The following is a 21,647-nucleotide window of genomic DNA, read 5'->3' as shown; positions in this document are numbered from 1 at the left end:
TAAATCCTATAAAAATGAAGTAACGACAACAACTAATGAACCTGAACAGCTGGTCAGCGAGCGTTTAGGCGGCGCTGCTGTTCCATATAACGGGGCTGAAGAATTAGAAAGAAGAACAGAACAAGGAGTCGGAGCCAGTCTGCCCACATCGGCGATCAACGATCAAGATAAACTTCAATCTGCCTTTCACTTTAACACACAGACTTGAAGAATAACATTCTGGAGAGATTCGACAGAACGAGTGGAACAGGTCTTTAGAAGAGCTAAATCGATGTTTATAATGTGACTGCGCCACCTTGTGTTTATGGAGGACAAGGATCTCGAGTGGTTGGTTCCCACACAAACTCTTTTATCCAGGAGAAACCAAGCAATCACACACCAAAAATAATCTTTACAAGTTTTTATTAGTAATACTTATTTTAAAAATCTCAAACACATTAACAATAATGTAAACCATATGACAATGCCACCTTCAGTTCACAGTCTATAACAATTGTCTAGTATATATAGGGATGATACAATAAAACAAACTCTAAATCTATCAGTTTCTTATAGTGAAGTTAATTAAACTAGTTACCACAGATTATATTATTGCAGTTTATATAAAATACTCGGATCTATCAGTTTCATAAAGTCTCTCCGCGTTCCAGCTCCAGTCTGCAGCGCGGAATCTCCTTCACAAGTCCGGGTCTCCCTCTCACAATATTCCTCCGCATTTATAAAGGCAGTAGATGATTGGCAGGGCGGGGAGATCAAGCAGCGAGCCGCTGGCAAGCAGAGCCGTGGAACGGGAGACGCGGTTGCTAAGCAACAGGGGGGGCGTGCATTGGGCAGACAGTCCTTCAGCCAATCGGAGTTTCGCTCGTATAGTTCCATAGAGGAAAGAGAGAAAGTAGTTTAGGGGGGGTCCAGTGAAGCAAATCCATCAAACCACACTCGAGATGAGAAATAATAATAAAGAGCTGTACAACAAAACACACATTTATATAAATAAATCAACACACACACACACACACACACAATACACATTTATCAAATAATAATATGCGAAACACAATCCACACGTGAATAATAATAATAATAATAATAATAATAATAATAATAATAATAATAAGACCCTACTACAATCGCACAGTTTCGTTTTTCAAAGCTGGTAAAGGATTTACTCGTGAGTCAGGGCAGTACACGTGCTTATTAGACAGACTGGCTCCGATTGGCTAGCTGGGTGACAAGAGTGGAACTCCAATTGGCTGGCTGGGTGACAAGAGGGGAGCTCCGATTGGCTGGCTGGGTGACAAGAGGGGAGCTCTGATTGGCTGGTTTGGTGACAAGAGGGGAGCTCCGATAGTTGGTTTAGTGACAAGAGGGGAGCTCCGATTGGCTGGCTGGGTGACAAGCGGGGAGCTCTGATTGGCTGGCTTGGTGACAAGAGGGGAGCTCCGATTGGTTGGTTTGGTAACAAGAGGGGAGCTCCGATTGGCTGGCTGGTGACAAGAGGGGAGCTCCGATTGGCTGTCTGACAAGATGGGGAGCTCTGATTGGTTGGTTTGGTAACAAGAGGGGAGCTCCGATTGGCTGGCTGGGTGACAAGAGGGGAGCTCCGATTGGCTGTCTGACAAGAGGGGAGCTCCGATTGGCTGGCTGAGTGAAAAGAGGGGAGCTCTGATTGGCTAGTTTGGTGACAAGAGGGGAGCTCCGATTGGTTGGTTTAGTGACAAGAGGGGAGCTCCGATTGGCTGGCTGGGTGACAAGCGGGGAGCTCTGATTGGCTGGCTTGGTGACAAGAGGGGAGCTCCGATTGGTTGGTTTGGTGACAAGAGGGGAGCTCCGATTGGTTGGTTTGGTAACAAGAGGGGAGCTCCGATTGGCTGGCTGGTGACAAGAGGGGAGCTCCGATTGGCTGTCTGACAAGATGGGGAGCTCTGATTGGTTGGTTTGGTAACAAGAGGGGAGCTCCGATTGGCTGGCTGAGTGAAAAGAGGGGAGCTCCGATTGGCTAGTTTGGTGACAAGAGGGGAGCTCCGATTGGCTGGTTTGGTGACAAGAGGGGAGCTGCGATTGGCTGGTTTGGTAACAAGAGGGGAGCTGCGATTGGCTGGCTGGGTGACAAGAGGGGAGCTCCGATTGGCTGGCTGGGTGACAAGAGGGGAGCTCCGATTGGCTGGCTGGGTGACAAGAGGGGAGCTCCGATTGGCTGTCTGACAAGATGGGGAGCTCTGATTGGTTGGTTTGGTAACAAGAGGGGAGCTCCGATTGGTTGGTTTAGTGACAAGAGGGGAGCTCCGATTGGCTGGCTGGGTGACAAGCGGGGAGCTCTGATTGGCTGGCTTGGTGACAAGAGGGGAGCTCCGATTGGTTGGTTTGGTAACAAGAGGGGAGCTCCGATTGGCTGGCTGGGTGACAAGAGGGGAGCTCCGATTGGCTGGCTGGGTGACAAGAGGGGAGCTCCGATTGGCTGGCTGGGTGACAAGAGGGGAGCTCCGATTGGCTGTCTGACAAGAGGGAAGCTCCGATTGGCTGGCTGAGTGAAAAGAGGGGAGCTCTGATTGGCTAGTTTGGTGACAAGAGGGGAGCTCCGATTGGCTGGTTTGGTGACAAGAGGGGAGCTGCGATTGGCTGGTTTGGTGACAAGAGGGGAGCTGCGATTGGCTGGCTGGCTGCAGCGGGAAAGAGAGAGCTAGCTGGACGGACATTTTGAAGAGGAGAGCGAGAATCATATCTGATCAATATTATTTTCTCTAAGGAATGTGAAATGTTCCGAACATGCGTCTAGAGCTATCGGGAGTGCAGCCTGAACCTTATAGTAATGATCTACCGGTATACTTGTTAGAATAGATATTTGTAGATATTTCGTTTTTGTGTCTGATTCAAACGTCGATAGATCTACTCGTTATAGTTTTTATGGGTCCGGTTTCTGCACATGAGAGACGAACACAATGCTTGTGTGAACGCACATTTTAATTTAGACGCACGGATGCGACTAGAAATCCCTAAAGGTTGAATATAAACAATAAACGAGATTTATTTATAAAGCTGAAAAGTATAAAACAAAAGAGAAAAAAAAGAACCTCACAGTCGGATCTAAGATCACTCGCAATGCACTCTGGGAATGTAGTTTATTGGTGTCCGCTGCCCACTGTGAATCACACATTAAAAACTACAAATCCCATACCCGCCAGTTTCACTGAATTATCAACCGACAGTTCAACCAACAGGGGATAAAAGATTTGCCCTGGCTTCAGTTTGACAGTGTTAAAAAAAAAACTCCATGTTGTGCCCGTTTTATCAGGATGCAGGGGAACTGATGGCAGGACAGACTGCATTTTTAACAGGGAGTCAGGAGTTCAAACATGAAAATATCTTAAACACAGCGCTTCAAAACGGCACGCAGTGTGCAGAGAGGCAGCTCAGCGCGCTGCCATAAACAGCAAGCAGCGCCTTCTGAGGAACATGCGAGCAGGCAGCTAAAAACAAACAACCCTCCATTTTAATTGTGTTGATGCAACAGTATTGAACTGCACAAGTGTTGTGTAAGAAAGGAAGGAAACAAAGATCTGTAGATATTCAGCTTTTGAAGTGCGCGTCTATCTTTTTTTTGATTAGGCGCACATGTGCCTAAAAGATACCGCGTAGAGCGTCTGTTTCGTGTTTGTTGTTGTGGTTGTTTTGTTTCATTATTGCTGTTACGGATTGGACGCTATTATATGAAATCCCGCTAATAATTGTTGCTCACGGCTGACGGGCGGATCGCGTTGAGATCCCCCACAATGCATCGCGGTGTTTGCTGTTTTGGCCCCCACTGGTTTAGTAAAATACACTTGAGCTTGTTCACCACACTGTAGCTAATCAAGCTCTTCTTAAAACCTGGAATGGGTGACACTGCTGTGCAATAGGAGTCTTATCTCCATCTCTGCAGTCATGGAAATCAATTCTGGGTTTGGAAAGCAAGCCGCTTTCTCACAGCAGTTCACATGTGCTGGGTAGTATTAAAAACAGTCACCTCTGATGGGAATACAAGCACTTCCAGCCTCCGCTCCAGAGCCATCATCAGGTACAGATTCACTAACTGCAGGAAGTACAATTCAATCACATCAGGGACTGCAAGAATCTGCTGATATAGTGAGCAACTGCTTTATATTTTGGTATGGATTCCACCAAATTCACTGTCTAAAACAAGTGTAATGTGAATTTCTGTAAACCCCTTTAATAAAAAGCAGTTTGTCAGTCTGAAACAACCTCAAAATCTGAAATTAAGATTTCTGTTTGAATACTGAAGTGCCACTCTGGTTGCTTCAAGTGAGGCCCCCAGATGCTTGGGTGTTGTGGTTTTGAAATGGTTCCTTCTGCCACCAGTGACGAGGAAAAAACACAAAAGTGATCACTGGCGGCGTTCACGCGCACAAGTCAGGGCAGTTTTCCTCGCGAGGAGTTTGCCGTACTTTTCAGGACTTGCGTTGCTATGCAGTTCTGATTTAGGGGGAAAAAAAGCGTCCGTACCAATGCAGATGAGTCAATTCATAGTCATTTAGGGTATGTGTCTGCTTACTAAGTAGAAAAAGAACGACTCTGAATATCGTGAGGAGAGCTTCATGCGTTGCCATGCAGATAAAACATTTAACATGAGAAATGAAGTGTTGTCACGCACATTCTGAATTACACCGCGCATTATTTGTATGGTTACCTTTCCAACACACGCACACACACAATTATATAACATATTTACTACTAAATACAAGTTTTACTACTTAGAATTTATATGCGTGTCAGTGTGTGTGTATCAGTGAGTGTCAGTGTGTGCGTGTGTCAGTGTGTGTCTGTATCTGTGTATGTGCGTGTGTATCAGTGTGTGTGTCAGTGTGGGTGTGTGTGTCAGTGTGTGTGTGTGTGTGTGTGTGTGCGTCAATGTGTGTGCGTCAGTGTGCGTCTGTGCCAGTGTGTGTGTCTGTGTGTGTGTCAATGTGTGCGTCAGTGCGTGTGTGTCAGTGTGTTCCGTTATGCGTAATGCGAGGTACTGTACTTTGTGGGGGAAGTGATCTAAACATGTCTCTCTCTACTCTAGCTGGTAAGAAAAGAAAAATTGACGATGAAAATAATCAATTCAACAATGAATGGACCAAGAAGTTCTTATTTATTTTACCAGCTTGACCAACACCCTTCCCAAACCCCTCAGACTTACCCCAGACTGGTGCGCTCGGCCCTCGACTGTAGTGGTAGTTCTTCGGTCCTCTACGAGCAGCAACAAACGTCTCCACTAGCCTGGCAGCTTCCAGGGCAGAAGAGGGATTGTGCTCCTTAATCCAAACACGTACTTCATGGTTCACCATACGCAGATATTGCTCCAGTATGAGTAGCTCACCGATTTCCTGCTTAGTGTGCTTGTCCGGTTTAATCCACTTCTTATATAAATCTCTCAAACGGACATAAAGTTCTTGGGGAGTTTCCTCAGATAGTACACTCATTGCCCTAAAACGCTGTCTATAAGTGTCTATGTTAATTTCATATTTCTTCAACACCGCCTCTTTGACTTTTTCGTAATCCATTGTCTCCTCTGTATTCATAGCCACGAAAGCACTGCGTGCCTTACCGGTAAGTAAAGGTACTAACTTAATAGCCCAGCTTGCCTTCTCCCAAGCATATGCGGTTGCCATGCGTTCAAAAGTAGTTAGGTATTGTTCAATATCATCAGTTGCTTCCAGCCTCTGCAGTACCGGCTCCCTCCAGCCCATAGACAGACTTCGCCACGGCTCTGCCAACTGCTCAGTAGAGGTATGGGGTCTATTTACCTTCTCCCCCTCTCCTTCAGCCTGGCAACTTCGCTGCACCTCCTCTTGTAGCTGGGTGAACTGGTGTTGCATTGCTTTCCAGCGTTGCTCCTGTCTAGCTCCTTCCCGTTCCATCCTCTCTTCTCGCCTCTCTTGTACCTGGAGGTAAGACTGGAACATGTTGGTCAGCTCTATCACCAATGGATCCCTACTGCCCAGTGTAGTTTGCCTTGGAGTTCAGACCCCTTCAGTCTCACTGTCTGCCGCCATCGCCACACCATTACTCTCCTCCGCTGGCGTTCTTCGGGGACGTTTGGGTGCCATGTTTCACTGCCGTCCTTCTCCACTGCAACATCACTTGTGTTGAGATGGTATCTCAGGCCCCCTGCTGGCCACTAACAATCCCACTTCTGACACCACTTGTTAGGACGTGCCAAGTGGCCAAAGATGGTATTGCAGGGAAGCACACAGACAACAGAAGATTGGTTGCAAAATTTCTTTTTTTTCTCTTTATTTTTCAAATGATCCAGGAACTAAATTGAACGAAAACATATCAAAACAAAATCTCAAAGAAAAAGAAAAATAACTTTTTACAAAATAAAATAAAAAAACTCCTAAATGCAGGATGAGGAAACTGTTTTTAGCAATATAACAGTAGAGATATGCTATTTTGTATAGCCAGGACACTCATGCAGCACCCATCTCTCTCTAAACCCTTCTCCCTTTACTCTAGCACAGCCTCCCTTTTATACTCAGGCTAAAATCACTCCTCCCCTTGGAAGAAACCAAAAATTTAACTTTAGTTAACTTTAAAATCCATGTATATATCATTAACACTACTATTATATAACTATCACCAAGTTATATAAAAATCACTAGGTTAAATATCAATTCTACCTAGAATTATTTGGAAATAAAATGTATAATTGTATTTTTAGATAAATCATAACACCCCTTACTTTACTTATGGCATGGTCTGCCCTTCAATTACACACCGGTATCCTTTAATTTGGCTTGCGCATTGCAAGCAGGCTTTACGGTAGAAACGAGGTATCATCTGCCCCTCACAAACATGGTGCCTCATTGTACTGCTCAACTCACACAAACATGGCGACGCCCATGCACCACGCCGATGCTAACAAACACCATTTACAAACAAACAGGTAAGTATTTGCTCGTAATCTCCCATTTAAAATTTAGTTTTACTGGTTTAGACAATTTAGGTTACTGAATAACAAACTACGCATTTCTCTGTGAATGTGCACCTTCACCGAGAAACGCGCTCTGAGCATTCAGCACCGCTTTAACCTAACTATTTTTGTTCGTCTCTCTTTCCCTTTCTATCCTGGAATCCACTTGCAACCACCTACAACCCCACAGGTAAGTCATTACTTTATATATATATATATATATATATATATATATATATATATATATATATATATATGTACATATACTTTATGCAATAGCAAATGTAAAACAATTTGTATGTATTTAAATAAAACACAATATATTATTTTCATTGCGTTCTTAAGAAACAGTCCCGCTTTACTCCACAATTCCTTTAAAACACATTCACTTGTTAAAAGTTCTATTTTTATAAGGGATGGGACATGAACCATCACAGAAAGTAACAAGGAATAATTGAACGTACATTTAATATGCAATTTAACATTCATTTAATATCAGTTTAATATTCATTTATGCCACGCAATATAAAGCATTACCATTTATTCTAATGAATAAAGTGATCAGTAATCGCGCATATTATTTTGTGGTTACTTTATAAACCAGCCCTTAACATAAAATAAATAAATAAAGAAATAAGCTCCATATATTGGAAATGTGCAAAGCATCTGAAAATCACATTCAATTCGGTCTTTTTAAAAATCCCTTCTATTAACATTGCATGTATAAAAACAAGCTGTACAGAAAAATCTCTTTAATGTTTCGTTTAGATTTTGTTTTTAATAGGCCTGCTTTACGAGGCTCGTCTTCATGGAAGGTTTTGGGGTGCTATTCAGCACAGACATGCGCAGTTATATTCTGCATGCGCGATTCATCCTGTAGTTTAGACGGAAGCTGTCGGGCGCTGCTGCGGACACCAAAATAAACTACAGCAAATCAACATGCATTTCTGATATAATAATAATAATAATAATAATAATAATAAACGGTTTCCTATGCGAGACCATTTCTGCCAATGCCTGTGCAGAATTATGAATTGTGTAATAATTTCTGTGATCGCAGAATTGGGGAGTCCTGGTAGGATTGGTGATTAAACCTGTTCGTTTATCATTAAAAATAGTGTCGTGTTGGATGTTCAGATTTACGCAGAATCAAATAAAGTAGGTCAGTAGAACACGTTCTTATGACGCACTGTTTCATACGTGTTGACTTTCTGAAAATTAAATATAGTTCAATATTGAACACTTGATTTGGTGTGTTTGGTGTTTATAAATAAGGGTTAAATTAACGTTTGGGGAGGGGGCTCATCTTCCTCTTCCTCTTCCACTGGTTAAGGTCACGTGATCGCTCTGCTTCAGATGTAAACAGTGTGTTCAGTATTAATAAAATTACAATATGTCGAGTCCGCTTCCAAAGAATACGTTTTGCAAAGTATAAAGAACACAACAGGCAGCTGCAGGAGTTTGAATGCTTTTGTACCGCGGGCTCAGCTTTGAGGAGCTGGAATGGGTTTGTTCTTTTGTAGAAAAGTTTTCATACAAACTCCTGTACTTGTTAACATTCATTTAAAAATTCAATTGATGTCTCTGATTTAATACGTTTTTGTGACTAATTGGCGATTAACATTTAAAACATTGAGTACTCTGATGTGTGTTTCAATATTAACTAAATCAAGTTATTAATCAAACTCATACATCTCGTTACATACCGGTAACTGATTTATTAAAATGTTTGGATATGCTGCTATTTTATTGATTACAGGCTCGTTCACAGTTTTTCAGATTTCGCTGCAGATGGATTTATTTTCTGGATTTAAGTTTTATTTTTGGTTAAGTGTCGCAGCTTCGCTCCACAGGTTTTTTTTTTTTTTTTTCGAGGGGGGGGGGGGGGGGAAGGGGTTGCAAGTTGTATTTCGTTGTACAGAAAAAAGTAAGTTGTGCGCGGCTCGCGTTTCCCTCTCTGTTGTGGGCGTTTCCCTCTCTGTTGTGCGCGGCTCTCGTTTCACTCTCTGTTGTGCGGCTCTCGTTTCCCTCTCTGTTGTGCGCGGCTCTTGTTTCCCTCTCTGTTGTGCGCGGCTCTTGTTTCCCTCTCTGTTGTGCGCGGCTCTTGTTTCCCTCTCTGTTGTGCGCGGCTCTCGTTTCCCTCTCTGTTGCGCGGCTCTCGTTTCCCTCTCTGTTGTGCGCCGCTCTCGTTTCCCTCTCTGTTGTGCGCCGCTCGTTTCCCTCTCTGTTGTGCGCCGCTCGTTTCCCTCTCTGTTGTGCGCCGCTCGTTTCCCTCTCTGTTGTGCGCCGCTCGTTTCCCTCTCTGTTGTGCGCCGCTCGTTTCCCTCTCTGTTGTGCGGCTCTCGTTTCCCTCTCTGTTGTGCGCGGCTCTCGTTTCCCTCTGTTGCGCGGCTCTCGTTTCCCTCTCTGTTGTGCGCCGCTCTCGTTTCCCTCTCTGTTGTGCGGCTCTCGTTTCCCTCTCTGTTGTGCGCCGCTCTCGTTTCCCTCTCTGTTGCGCGGCTCGCGTTTCCCTCTCTGTTGCGCGGCTCGCGTTTCCCTCTCTGTTGTGCGGCTCGCGTTTCCCTCTCTGTTGTGCGGCTCTCGTTTCCCTCTCTGTTGTGCGGCTCTCGTTTCCCTCTCTGTTGTGCGGCTCGCGTTTCCCTCTCTGTTGTTCGCGGCTCGCGTTTCCCTCTCTGTTGTGCGGCTCGCGTTTCCCTCTCTGTTGTGCGGCTCGCGTTTCCCTCTCTGTTGTGCGGCTCTCGTTTCCCTCTCTGTTGTGCGCGGCTCGAGTTTCCCTCTCTGTTGTGCGGCTCGAGTTTCCCTCTGTTGTGCGGCTCTCGTTTCCCTCTCTGTTGTGCGCGGCTCGAGTTTCCCTCTCTGTTGTGCGTGGCTCACGTTTCCTTCTCTGTTGTGCGGCTCGCGTTTCCCTCTCTGTTGTGCGGCTCTCGTTTCCCTCTCTTTTGTGCGCGGCTCTCGTTTCCCTCTGTTGCGCGGCTTGCGTTTCCCTCTCTGTTGCGCGGCTCTCGTTTCCCTCTCTGTTGTGCGCGTCTCTCGTTTTCCTCTCTGTTGTGCGGCTCTTGTTTCCCTCTCTGTTGTGCGCGTCTCTCGTTTCCCTCTCTGTTGTGTGCGGCTCTCGTTTCCCTCTCTGTTGTGCGCGTCTCTCGTTTCCCTCTCTGTTGTGCGCGGCTCTTGTTTCCCTCTCTGTTGTGCTCGTCTCTCGTTTCCCTCTCTGTTGTGTGCGGCTCTTGTTTCCCTCTCTGTTGTGCGCGTCTCTCGTTTCCCTCTCTGTTGTGCGGCTCGCGTTTCCCTCTCTGTTGTGCGGCTCTCGTTTCCCTCTCTTTTGTGCGCGGCTCTCGTTTCCCTCTGTTGCGCGGCTTGCGTTTCCCTCTCTGTTGCGCGGCTCTCGTTTCCCTCTCTGTTGTGCGCGTCTCTCGTTTTCCTCTCTGTTGTGCGGCTCTTGTTTCCCTCTCTGTTGTGCGCGTCTCTCGTTTCCCTCTCTGTTGTGTGCGGCTCTCGTTTCCCTCTCTGTTGTGCGCGTCTCTCGTTTCCCTCTCTGTTGTGCGCGGCTCTTGTTTCCCTCTCTGTTGTGCTCGTCTCTCGTTTCCCTCTCTGTTGTGTGCGGCTCTTGTTTCCCTCTCTGTTGTGCGCGTCTCTCGTTTCCCTCTCTGTTGTGCGCGTCTCTCGTTTCCCTCTCTGTTCTCTGTTGTGTGCGGCTCTCGTTTCCCTCTCTGTTGTGTGCGGCTCTTGTTTCCCTCTCTGTTGTGCGCGTCTCTCGTTTTCCTCTCTGTTGTGCGGCTCTTGTTTCCCTCTCTGTTGTGCGCGTCTCTCGTTTTCCTCTCTGTTGTGCGGCTCGCGTTTCCCTCTCTGTTGCGCGGCTCTCGTTTCCCTCTCTGTTGTGTGCGGCTCTCGTTTCCCTCTCTGTTGTGCGCGTCTCTCGTTTCCCTCTCTGTTGTGCGCGGCTCTTGTTTCCCTCTCTGTTGTGCTCGTCTCTCGTTTCCCTCTCTGTTGTGTGCGGCTCTTGTTTCCCTCTCTGTTGTGCGCGTCTCTCGTTTCCCTCTCTGTTGTGCGCGTCTCTCGTTTCCCTCTCTGTTCTCTGTTGTGTGCGGCTCTCGTTTCCCTCTCTGTTGTGTGCGGCTCTTGTTTCCCTCTCTGTTGTGCGCGTCTCTCGTTTTCCTCTCTGTTGTGTGCGGCTCTTGTTTCCCTCTCTGTTGTGCGCGTCTCTCGTTTTCCTCTCTGTTGTGCGGCTCGCGTTTCCCTCTCTGTTGCGCGGCTCTCGTTTCCCTCTCTGTTGTGTGCGGCTCTTGTTTCCCTCTCTGTTGTGCGCGTCTCTCGTTTCCCTCTCTGTTGTGCGCGGCTCTTGTTTCCCTCTCTGTTGTGCTCGTCTCTCGTTTCCCTCTCTGTTGTGTGCGGCTCTTGTTTCCCTCTCTGTTGTGCGCGTCTCTCGTTTCTCTCTCTGTTGTGCGCGTCTCTCGTTTCCCTCTCTGTTCTCTGTTGTGTGCGGCTCTCGTTTCCCTCTCTGTTGTGTGCGGCTCTTGTTTCCCTCTCTGTTGTGCGCGTCTCTCGTTTTCCTCTCTGTTGTGCGGCTCTTGTTTCCCTCTCTGTTGTGCGCGTCTCTCGTTTTCCTCTCTGTTGTGCGGCTCGCGTTTCCCTCTCTGTTGCGCGGCTCTCGTTTCCCTCTCTGTTGTGTGCGGCTCTCGTTTCCCTCTCTGTTGTGCGCGGCTCTTGTTTCCCTCTCTGTTGTGCGCGGCTCTCGTTTCCCTCTCTGTTGTGCGCGTCTCTCGTTTCCCTCTCTGTTGCGCGGCTCTCGTTTCCCTCTCTGTTGTGCGCGGCTCTCGTTTCCCTCTCTGTTGTGCGCGGCTCTCGTTTCCCTCTCTGTTGTGCGCGTCTCTCGTTTCCCTCTCTGTTGTGCGCGGCTCTTGTTTCCCTCTCTGTTGTGCGCGTCTCTCGTTTCCCTCTCTGTTGTGCGCGGCTCTTGTTTCCCTCTCTGTTGTGCGCGTCTCTCGTTTTCCTCTCTGTTGTGCGGCTCGCGTTTCCCTCTCTGTTGTGCACATTCCTCTTTTCTGTGCGTTACAGTGCAGCGTGAGAGGTAACAGCTGCATGTTTTAGTTACACAGTGTTCAGAAATTAGGATTTCAGAGTCATGTTTTTGTGTGCGTTGTACTGGTTTTACTCAAAGTGATTCCTGCTTTGGTATTTATGAATGGGAATAATAAGAGACATGCACTTCTTTCTTGATTGATAGACCCAGAAAAATAACTGCATTTCTAAAATGTTCAATTATACTAAGGTACCTAATTTAAAGGTTTGATAAAAAAGAAAATGTTTAGTTTTTGCAATTCGTTTTATTTACTAAATGAATTTCCCTCAGTGCATATTCTATGTGATTTCCATCTTTCACAATATGTATTCAGATGAGTAAAGGACAGTTTCGATTGGGTTTATTTATAGTGTTACAGGTTTAAACATATTAAATGTTTTTAATTTGACATTTTCCCAAGGAGTGCGGAACCCCTGGTGTATCTCACGGCTCATTGCGTTCACTGCGGTTTCCATGACAACAGAACACTGCTACAATTCCAAATTCAGAACACTGCCGCAATTCCAACTGCAATTCCAAACTGCAGCTTGAGTTCAGCCTGTCCATTTAAGAGACTTTACTGTACGTGGCGATCTCGGGGTTTGGTTAATATTTATATCTATTATTTCAAGATTCATTTTAATTGATCTTCATACCTTCATACCCTACCTCACTCAATTCTACTACTAATAATATGAATACTACTACTACTACTACTACTAATAGTAATACATTTAATAATAATATATGCTGCTGCTAATAATAAAAATAATAATAATAATCATAAAACTGCTAATAATAATAATAATAATAATAATAATAATAATAATGTCTTCTCTCTGCTCCACAGTTGAAGTGACTCTGGACCTTGATACAGCACAGCCCGAGCTCATCCTGTCTGCAGAGGGGAAACAAGTGAGAAAGGGAGAGATACGGCAGCGTCTCCCTGACACTCGAGAGAGATTTGATGACAGGCCCTGTGTGCTGGGCAGGGAGGGCTTCACCTCGGGGAGACGCTACTGGCAGGTGCAGGTGGGGGAGAATACACGGTGGAGATTAGGAGTCAGCACAGAGTCTGCCGAGAGGAAGGGGGAGTTCAGCATGATCCCCCAGCAGGGTTACTGGACTGTGACGTGGTGGAGTGGAGATAGAGGTGAGTTCACTGCTCTCACTGACCCCCGGACCCCCCTCCCCCTCCCCCGGAGGCTGAAGCCTCGGAGGCTGGGGGTGTATCTGGATTATGAGGAAGGGCAGCTCTCCGTTTACAATGTGGAGACCAGATCTCACATCTACACTTTCACTGACATGGATTTCAAACCCAATGAGAAACTATATCCATTCTTCTATACTTCCTGTTTAACAGACCTTGTACTGGTGTCCCCTGACCCTGTCAGCGCTGCACATTAAACACATTGCTGAACCAGGAAACTATTCAAACAGCTCAGACAATCTCTTCACTTTCACTGACGCTCTCTCTGCACTCTTCTGGCCTGATGAGAAGAAATCCTCTCTCTTCCACCCTCTTACCCTGAGCCCCTCCTCTTTATTTCTCTACACCCCCTTTCCTACTCTCCCTTCAGTGAACTGATTTCTGCTATTTTGATATGAATCTTCTGTTCTGTTTTTGTAGCGCATCTATTTTCTATCTTTCTTGATAAAATGTATAAAAGATATAACGGTGTTGTGTGATTTACTGCTCAATTGTTTACCTCGGCAATCTTGAACTCGTAAAAAGAAAGACATTCATGACAGCAGAGTGCTGATTAAATGAGACCATTACACATATGAATGAATTGGATCCTTAAACTGGACATTTTTATTGTGATTCTTCCTACATAACTCTCAACAATAACAAGCCTGTTGGGTCCATGAACAGATCCTTCACAGAGAGAGCTGGGGCTGTACTACAGATCCACACCGCTGGTGAGGGAGGGAGGGGGAGACAGCTGGGGCTGTACTACAGATCCACACCGCTGGTGACAGGGGAGGGGGAGAGGGAAGGAGGGGAGACAGCTGGGGCTGTACTACAGATCCACACCGCTGGTGAGAGAGGGGAGGGGAGAGGGAGGGGGAGACAGCTGGGGCTGTACTACCGATCCACACCGCTGGAGAGAGAGGGGAGGCAGCTGGGGCTGTACTACAGATCCACACCGCTGAGGAGGGAGGGGCAGACAGCTGGGGCTGTACTACAGATCCACACCGCTGGTGAGAGAGGGGAGGGGGAGAGGCAGGGAGGGGAGACAGCTGGGGCTGTACTACAGATCCACACCGCTGAGGAGAGAGGGGAGAGAGGGAGGGAGGGGCAGACAGCTGGGGCTGTACTACAGATCCACACCGCTGGTGAGAGAGGGGGGGGTGAGACAGCTGGGGCTGTACTACAGATCCACACCGCTGTGGAGAAAGGGGAGAGAGGGAGGGAGGGGCAGACAGCTGGGGCTGTACTACAGATCCACACTGCTGGTGACAGAGGGGAGGGGGAGAGGGAGGGAAGAGAGACAGCTGGGGCTGTTCTACAGATCCACACCGCTGGGGAGAGAGGGGAGGGGGGAGGGTGAGACAGCTGGGACTGTACTACAGATCCACACCGCTGAGGAGAAAGGGGAGAGAGGGAGGGAGGGGCAGACAGCTGGGGCTGTACTACAGATCCACACCGCTGGTGACAGAGGGGAGGGGGAGAGGGAGGGAAGAGAGACAGCTGGGGCTGTACTACAGATCCACACCGCTGGAGAGAGAGGGGAGGGGGAGAGGGAAGGAGGGGGAGACAGCTGGGGCTGTACTACAGATCCACACCACTGAGGATAGAGGGGAGGGGGAGAGGAAGGGAGGGGCAGACAGCTGGGGCTGTACTACAGATCCACACCGCTGGTGACAGAGGGGAGGGGGAGAGGGAGGGAAGAGAGACAGCTGGGGCTGTACTACAGATCCACACCGCTGGGGAGAGAGGGGAGGGGAGAGGGAGGGAGGGGGAGACAGCTGGGGCTGTACTACAGATCCACACCGCTGGGGAGAGAGGGGAGGGGGGAGGGTGAGACAGCTGGGGCTGTACTACAGATCCACACCGCTGAGGAGAAAGGGGAGAGAGGGAGGGAGGGGCAGACAGCTGGGGCTGTACTACAGATCCACACCGCTGGTGACAGAGGGGAAGGGGAGAGGGAGGGAAGAGAGACAGCTGGGGCTGTACTACAGATCCACACCGCTGGAGAGAGAGGGGAGGGGGAGAGGGAAGGAGGGGGAGACAGCTGGGGCTGTACTACAGATCCACACCACTGAGGATAGAGGGGAGGGCGAGAGGAAGGGAGGGGCAGACAGCTGGGGCTGTACTACAGATCCACACCACTGAGGATAGAGGGGAGGGGGAGAGGAAGGGAGGGGCAGACAGCTGGGGCTGTACTACAGATCCACACCGCTGGGGAGAGAGGGGAGGGGAGAGGGAGGGAGGGGGAGACAGCTGGGGCTGTACTACCGATCCACACTGCTGGAGAGAGAGGGGAGAGGGAGGGTGGGGGAGACAGCTGGGGCTGTACTACAGATCCACACCGCTGGGGAGAGAGGGGAGGGGGAGACAGCTGGGGCTGTACTACAGATCCACACCGCTGGTGAGAGAGGGGAGGGGGAGACAGTTGGGGCTGTACTACAGATCCACACCGCTGAGGAGAGAGGGGAGGGGCAGACAGCTGGGGCTGTACTACAGATCCACACCGCTGGTGAGAGAGGGGAGGGGGAGAGGGAGGGATGGGGAGACAGTTGGGGCTGTACTACAGATCCACACCGCTGGGGAGAGAGTGGAGTGGGGGAGGGAGGGGCAGACAGCTGGGGCTGTACTACAGATCCACACCGCTGAGGGGAGAGAGGAAGGGAGGGAGGGGCAGACAGCTGGGGCTGTACTACAGATCCACACCACTGAGGATAGAGGGGAGGGAGGGGCAGACAGCTGGGGCTGTACTACAGATCCACCCCGCTGGTGAGAGAGGGGAGGGGGAGAGGGAGGGAGGAGAGACAGCTGGGGCTGTACTACAGATCCACACCGCTGGGGAGAGAGGGGAGGGCGGAGGGGGAGACAGCTAGGGCTGTACTACAGATCCACACCGCTGAGGAGAGAGGGGAGGGAGGGGCATACAGCTGGGGCTGTACTACAGATCCACACCGCTGGGGAGAGAGTGGAGTGGGGGAGGGAGGGGCAGACAGCTGGGGCTGTACTACAGATCCACACTGCTGAGGAGAGAGGGGAGAGAGGAAGGGAGGGAGGGGCAGACAGCTGGGGCTGTACTACAGATCCACACCACTGAGGATAGAGGGGAGGGAGGGGCAGACAGTTTGGCTGTACTACAGATCCACACCGCTGGTGAGAGAGGGGAGGGAGGGAGGAGAGACAGCTGGGGCTGTACTACAGATCCACACCGCTGGGGAGAGAGGGGAGGGGGGAGGGGGAGACAGCTGGGGCTGTACTACAGATCCACACCGCTGAGGAGAGAGGGGAGGGGGAGAGGGAGGGAGAGGGAGACAGCTGGGGCTGTACTACAGATCCACACCGCTGAGGAGAGAGGGGAGGGAGGGGGAGACAGCTGGGGCTGTACTACAGATCCACACCGCTGAGGAGAGAGGGGATGGAGAGAGGGAGGGAGGGGGAGACAGCTGGGGCTGTACTACAGATGCACACCGCTGGTGAGAGAGGGGAGGGGGAGACAGCTGGGGCTGTACTACAGATCCACACCGCTGAGGAGAGAGGGGATTTTTCTAGTATGTCTAAGATTCCCTGTTTAATTGTAATGGAGGATATCTCTACTTTGTTTGAAACTCAGAGTGGGGATCTGTGGAGGATTCCAGGCCCTGTACACACTCCAGTTAGTTTACATATCCCCCCTCCTCCTCAAAGCACAGAGTTACTTCCAGTCTGATTTAGAAATACTGAAAGAAACACAACAGATTCAGTTCAGATGTGTTTAAATTGTCATTTTTATTCAGCATGCATGGTAAATATGTTCACCTTGTATTTAAAACATCCGGGAGATTTAACAAAAAAAAAAAAAAGTAAGATCCAGTCGACGCCAATCCGTTAATCTGAAGAAAAAAATAATAAACCAAAATCAGTAAGACACACAGACAGACAGACAGACACTGACAGGGTGAAGAACCCTCCTCTGTAAAGAAGGGTTTATTTTTGTGATGGATTTTGTTTCCAGGACTTGTTTTGTACCGGTGTCACATTATATCTGTTCCCCAGGAACCAATATTTCACCTTTCGAATATTTGTTCCCCCCTTATTTTTTTCTAACAGCCATCCTTCTTTGCATAGAAGTCTATATCGCTGCCCTTTCAACTGAACCCTAACCCTAAACTTGTACCCCCAGTCCCCTCGGACAGGTCCAGTCTCCCCTGCAATAATACATGAGAACAGCCTGCAAGCATTACACACATTCACAAGCATTATACATGCAGAATTCACATAGAAATAGGACACACACATGCATGTGGAGGGAGGGGACACACACGTGCATGTAGGGGGGTAGGAGACACACATATGTAGGCAGGGCCGGATTTAAGGGGGGGGGGGACCGAGACATTAGTCCAGGGCCCTGAGCTGCCGAGGGGGCCCGCAGCCTGGTTAAAATAAATACATAAATAAAAATTGCTATTTTACAGTTTAAAATCCAATCCACTTGCCCCGTGATCGCACTAGGAGGACGGCGAGAGAGAGAAAAAATTGAAAAAACTTAACGGTGCAGCGAAACGAATAAAACAAAAGGAAAAGCAAGCTAGTGAAAAATGCCTGCTGGAAAACATTGAGACTATCACATTACGGGTTTAAATCCTATAAAAATGAAGTAACGACAACAACTAATGAACCTGAACAGCTGGTCAGCGAGCGTTTAGGCGGCGCTGCTGTTCCATATAACGGGGCTGAAGAATTAGAAAGAAGAACAGAACAAGGAGTCGGAGCCAGTCTGCCCACATCGGCGATCAACGATCAAGATAAACTTCAATCTGCCTTTCACTTTAACACACAGACTTGAAGAATAACATTCTGGAGAGATTCGACAGAACGAGTGGAACAGGTCTTTAGAAGAGCTAAATCGATGTTTATAATGTGACTGCGCCACCTTGTGTTTATGGAGGACAAGGATCTCGAGTGGTTGGTTCCCACACAAACTCTTTTATCCAGGAGAAACCAAGCAATCACACACCAAAAATAATCTTTACAAGTTTTTATTAGTAATACTTATTTTAAAAATCTCAAACACATTAACAATAATGTAAACCATATGACAATGCCACCTTCAGTTCACAGTCTATAACAATTGTCTAGTATATATAGGGATGATACAATAAAACAAACTCTAAATCTATCAGTTTCTTATAGTGAAGTTAATTAAACTAGTTACCACAGATTATATTATTGCAGTTTATATAAAATACTCGGATCTATCAGTTTCATAAAGTCTCTCCGCGTTCCAGCTCCAGTCTGCAGCGCGGAATCTCCTTCACAAGTCCGGGTCTCCCTCTCACAATATTCCTCCGCATTTATAAAGGCAGTAGATGATTGGCAGGGTGGGGAGATCAAGCAGCGAGCCGCTGGCAAGCAGAGCCGTGGAACGGGAGACGCGGTTGCTAAGCAACAGGGGGGGCGTGCATTGGGCAGACAGTCCTTCAGCCAATCGGAGTTTCGCTCGTATAGTTCCATAGAGGAAAGAGTGAAAGTAGTTTAGGGGGGGTCCAGTGAAGCAAATCCATCAAACCACACTCGAGATGAGAAATAATAATAAAGAGCTGTACAACAAAACACACATTTATATAAATAAATCAACACACACACACACACACACACACACACACACACACACACAATACACATTTATCAAATAATAATATGAGAAACACAATCCACACGTGAATAATAATAATAATAATAATAATAATAATAATAATAATAATAATAATAATAATAATAATAATAATAAAGACCCTACTACAATCGCACAGTTTCGTTTTTCAAAGCTGGTAAAGGATTTACTCGTGAGTCAGGGCAGTACACGTGCTTATTAGACAGACTGGCTCCGATTGGCTAGCTGGGTGACAAGAGTGGAACTCCAATTGGCTGGCTGGGTGACAAGAGGGGAGCTCCGATTGGCTGGCTGGGTGACAAGAGGGGAGCTCTGATTGGCTGGTTTGGTGACAAGAGGGGAGCTCCGATTGGTTGGTTTAGTGACAAGAGGGGAGCTCCGATTGGCTGGCTGGGTGACAAGCGGGGAGCTCTGATTGGCTGGCTTGGTGACAAGAGGGGAGCTCCGATTGGTTGGTTTGGTAACAAGAGGGGAGCTCCGATTGGCTGGCTGGTGACAAGAGGGGAGCTCCGATTGGCTGTCTGACAAGATGGGGAGCTCTGATTGGTTGGTTTGGTAACAAGAGGGGAGCTCCGATTGGCTGGCTGGGTGACAAGAGGGGAGCTCCGATTGGCTGTCTGACAAGAGGGGAGCTCCGATTGGCTGTCTGACAAGAGGGGAGCTCCGATTGGCTGGCTGAGTGAAAAGAGGGGAGCTCTGATTGGCTAGTTTGGTGACAAGAGGGGAGCTCCGATTGGCTGGTTTGGTGACAAGAGGGGAGCTGCGATTGGCTGGTTTGGTGACAAGAGGGGAGCTGCGATTGGCTGGCTGGCTGCAGCGGGAAAGAGAGAGCTAGCTGGACGGACATTTTGAAGAGGAGAGCGAGAATCATATCTGATCAATATTATTTTCTCTAAGGAATGTGAAATGTTCCGAACATGCGTCTAGAGCTATCGGGAGTGCAGCCTGAACCTTATAGTAATGATCTACCGGTATACTTGTTAGAATAGATATTTGTAGATATTTCGTTTTTGTGTCTGATTCAAACGTCGATAGATCTACTCGTTATAGTTTTTATGGGTCCGGTTTCTGCACATGAGAGACGAACACAATGCTTGTGTGAACGCACATTTTAATTTAGACGCACGGATGCGACTAGAAATCCCTAAAGGTTGAATATAAACAATAAACGAGATTTATTTATAAAGCTGAAAAGTATAAAACAAAAGAGAAAAAAAAGAACCTCACAGTCGGATCTAAGATCACTCGCAATGCACTCTGGGAATGTAGTTTATTGGTGTCCGCTGCCCACTGTGAATCACACATTAAAAACTACAAATCCCATACCCGCCAGTTTCACTGAATTATCAACCGACAGTTCAACCAACAGGGGATAAAAGATTTGCCCTGGCTTCAGTTTGACAGTGTTAAAAAAAAAACTCCATGTTGTGCCCGTTTTATCAGGATGCAGGGGAACTGATGGCAGGACAGACTGCATTTTTAACAGGGAGTCAGGAGTTCAAACATGAAAATATCTTAAACACAGCGCTTCAAAACGGCACGCAGTGTGCGGAGAGGCAGCTCAGCGCGCTGCCATAAACAGCAAGCAGCGCCTTCTGAGGAACATGCGAGCAGGCAGCTAAAAACAAACAACCCTCCATTTTAATTGTGTTGATGCAACAGTATTGAACTGCACAAGTGTTGTGTAAGAAAGGAAGGAAACAAAGATCTGTAGATATTCAGCTTTTGAAGTGCGCGTCTATCTTTTTTTTAATTAGGCGCACATGTGCCTAAAAGATACCGCGTAGAGCGTCTGTTTCGTGTTTGTTGTTGTGGTTGTTTTGTTTCATTATTGCTGTTACGGATTGGACGCTATTATATGAAATCCCGCTAATAATTGTTGCTCACGGCTGACGGGCGGATCGCGTTGGGATCCCCCACAATGCATCGCGGTGTTTGCTGTTTTGGCCCCCACTGGTTTAGTAAAATACACTTGAGCTTGTTCACCAGACTGTAGCTAATCAAGCTCTTCTTAAAACCTGGAATGGGTGACACTGCTGTGCAATAGGAGTCTTATCTCCATCTCTGCAGTCATGGAAATCAATTCTGGGTTTGGAAAGCAAGCCGCTTTCTCACAGCAGTTCACATGTGCTGGGTAGTATTAAAAACAGTCACCTCTGATGGGAATACAAGCACTTCCAGCCTCCGCTCCAGAGCCATCATCAGGTACAGATTCACTAACTGCAGGAAGTACAATTCAATCACATCAGGGACTGCAAGAATCTGCTGATATAGTGAGCAACTGCTTTATATTTTGGTATGGATTCCACCAAATTCACTGTCTAAAACAAGTGTAATGTGAATTTCTGTAAACCCCTTTAATAAAAAGCAGTTTGTCAGTCTGAAACAACCTCAAAATCTGAAATTAAGATTTCTGTTTGAATACTGAAGTGCCACTCTGGTTGCTTCAAGTGAGGCCCCCAGATGCTTGGGTGTTGTGGTTTTGAAATGGTTCCTTCTGCCACCAGTGACGAGGAAAAAACACAAAAGTGATCACTGGCGGCGTTCACGCGCACAAGTCAGGGCAGTTTTCCTCGCGAGGAGTTTGCCGTACTTTTCAGGACTTGCATTGCTATGCAGTTCTGATTTAGGGGGAGAAAAGCGTCCGTACCAATGCTGATGAGTCAATTCATAGTCATTTAGGGTATGTGTCTGCTTACTAAGTAGAAAAAGAACGACTCTCAATATCGTGAGGAGAGCTTCATGCGTTGCCATGAAGATAAAAACATTTAACAAGAGAAATGACGTGTTGTCACGCGCA

General features: G+C 47.6%; 2 protein-coding genes across 2 annotated transcripts in view; one reads left to right on the top strand and one right to left on the bottom strand.

The window, feature by feature from the left end:
• Positions 1-21,647, bottom strand: part of LOC117424012 (butyrophilin subfamily 1 member A1-like) — a 403,039-nt gene that overhangs the window by 346,749 nt on the left and 34,643 nt on the right. The gene's annotated exons all lie outside the window — the stretch shown is intronic.
• LOC131709396 (E3 ubiquitin-protein ligase TRIM39-like) lies at positions 6,661-13,583 on the top strand. The gene is made up of 2 exons (XM_059011934.1): positions 6,661-6,925; positions 12,859-13,583. The coding sequence occupies exons 1-2, from the start codon at positions 6,835-6,837 to the stop codon at positions 13,413-13,415; spliced, it is 648 nt and encodes a 215-aa protein (XP_058867917.1). The 5' UTR covers positions 6,661-6,834; the 3' UTR covers positions 13,416-13,583.

Source organism: Acipenser ruthenus, chromosome 43, assembly GCF_902713425.1.
Source record: "Acipenser ruthenus chromosome 43, fAciRut3.2 maternal haplotype, whole genome shotgun sequence".
NCBI lineage: Eukaryota > Metazoa > Chordata > Actinopteri > Acipenseriformes > Acipenseridae > Acipenser > Acipenser ruthenus.
This window is presented reverse-complemented; position numbering and strand designations above follow the sequence as displayed.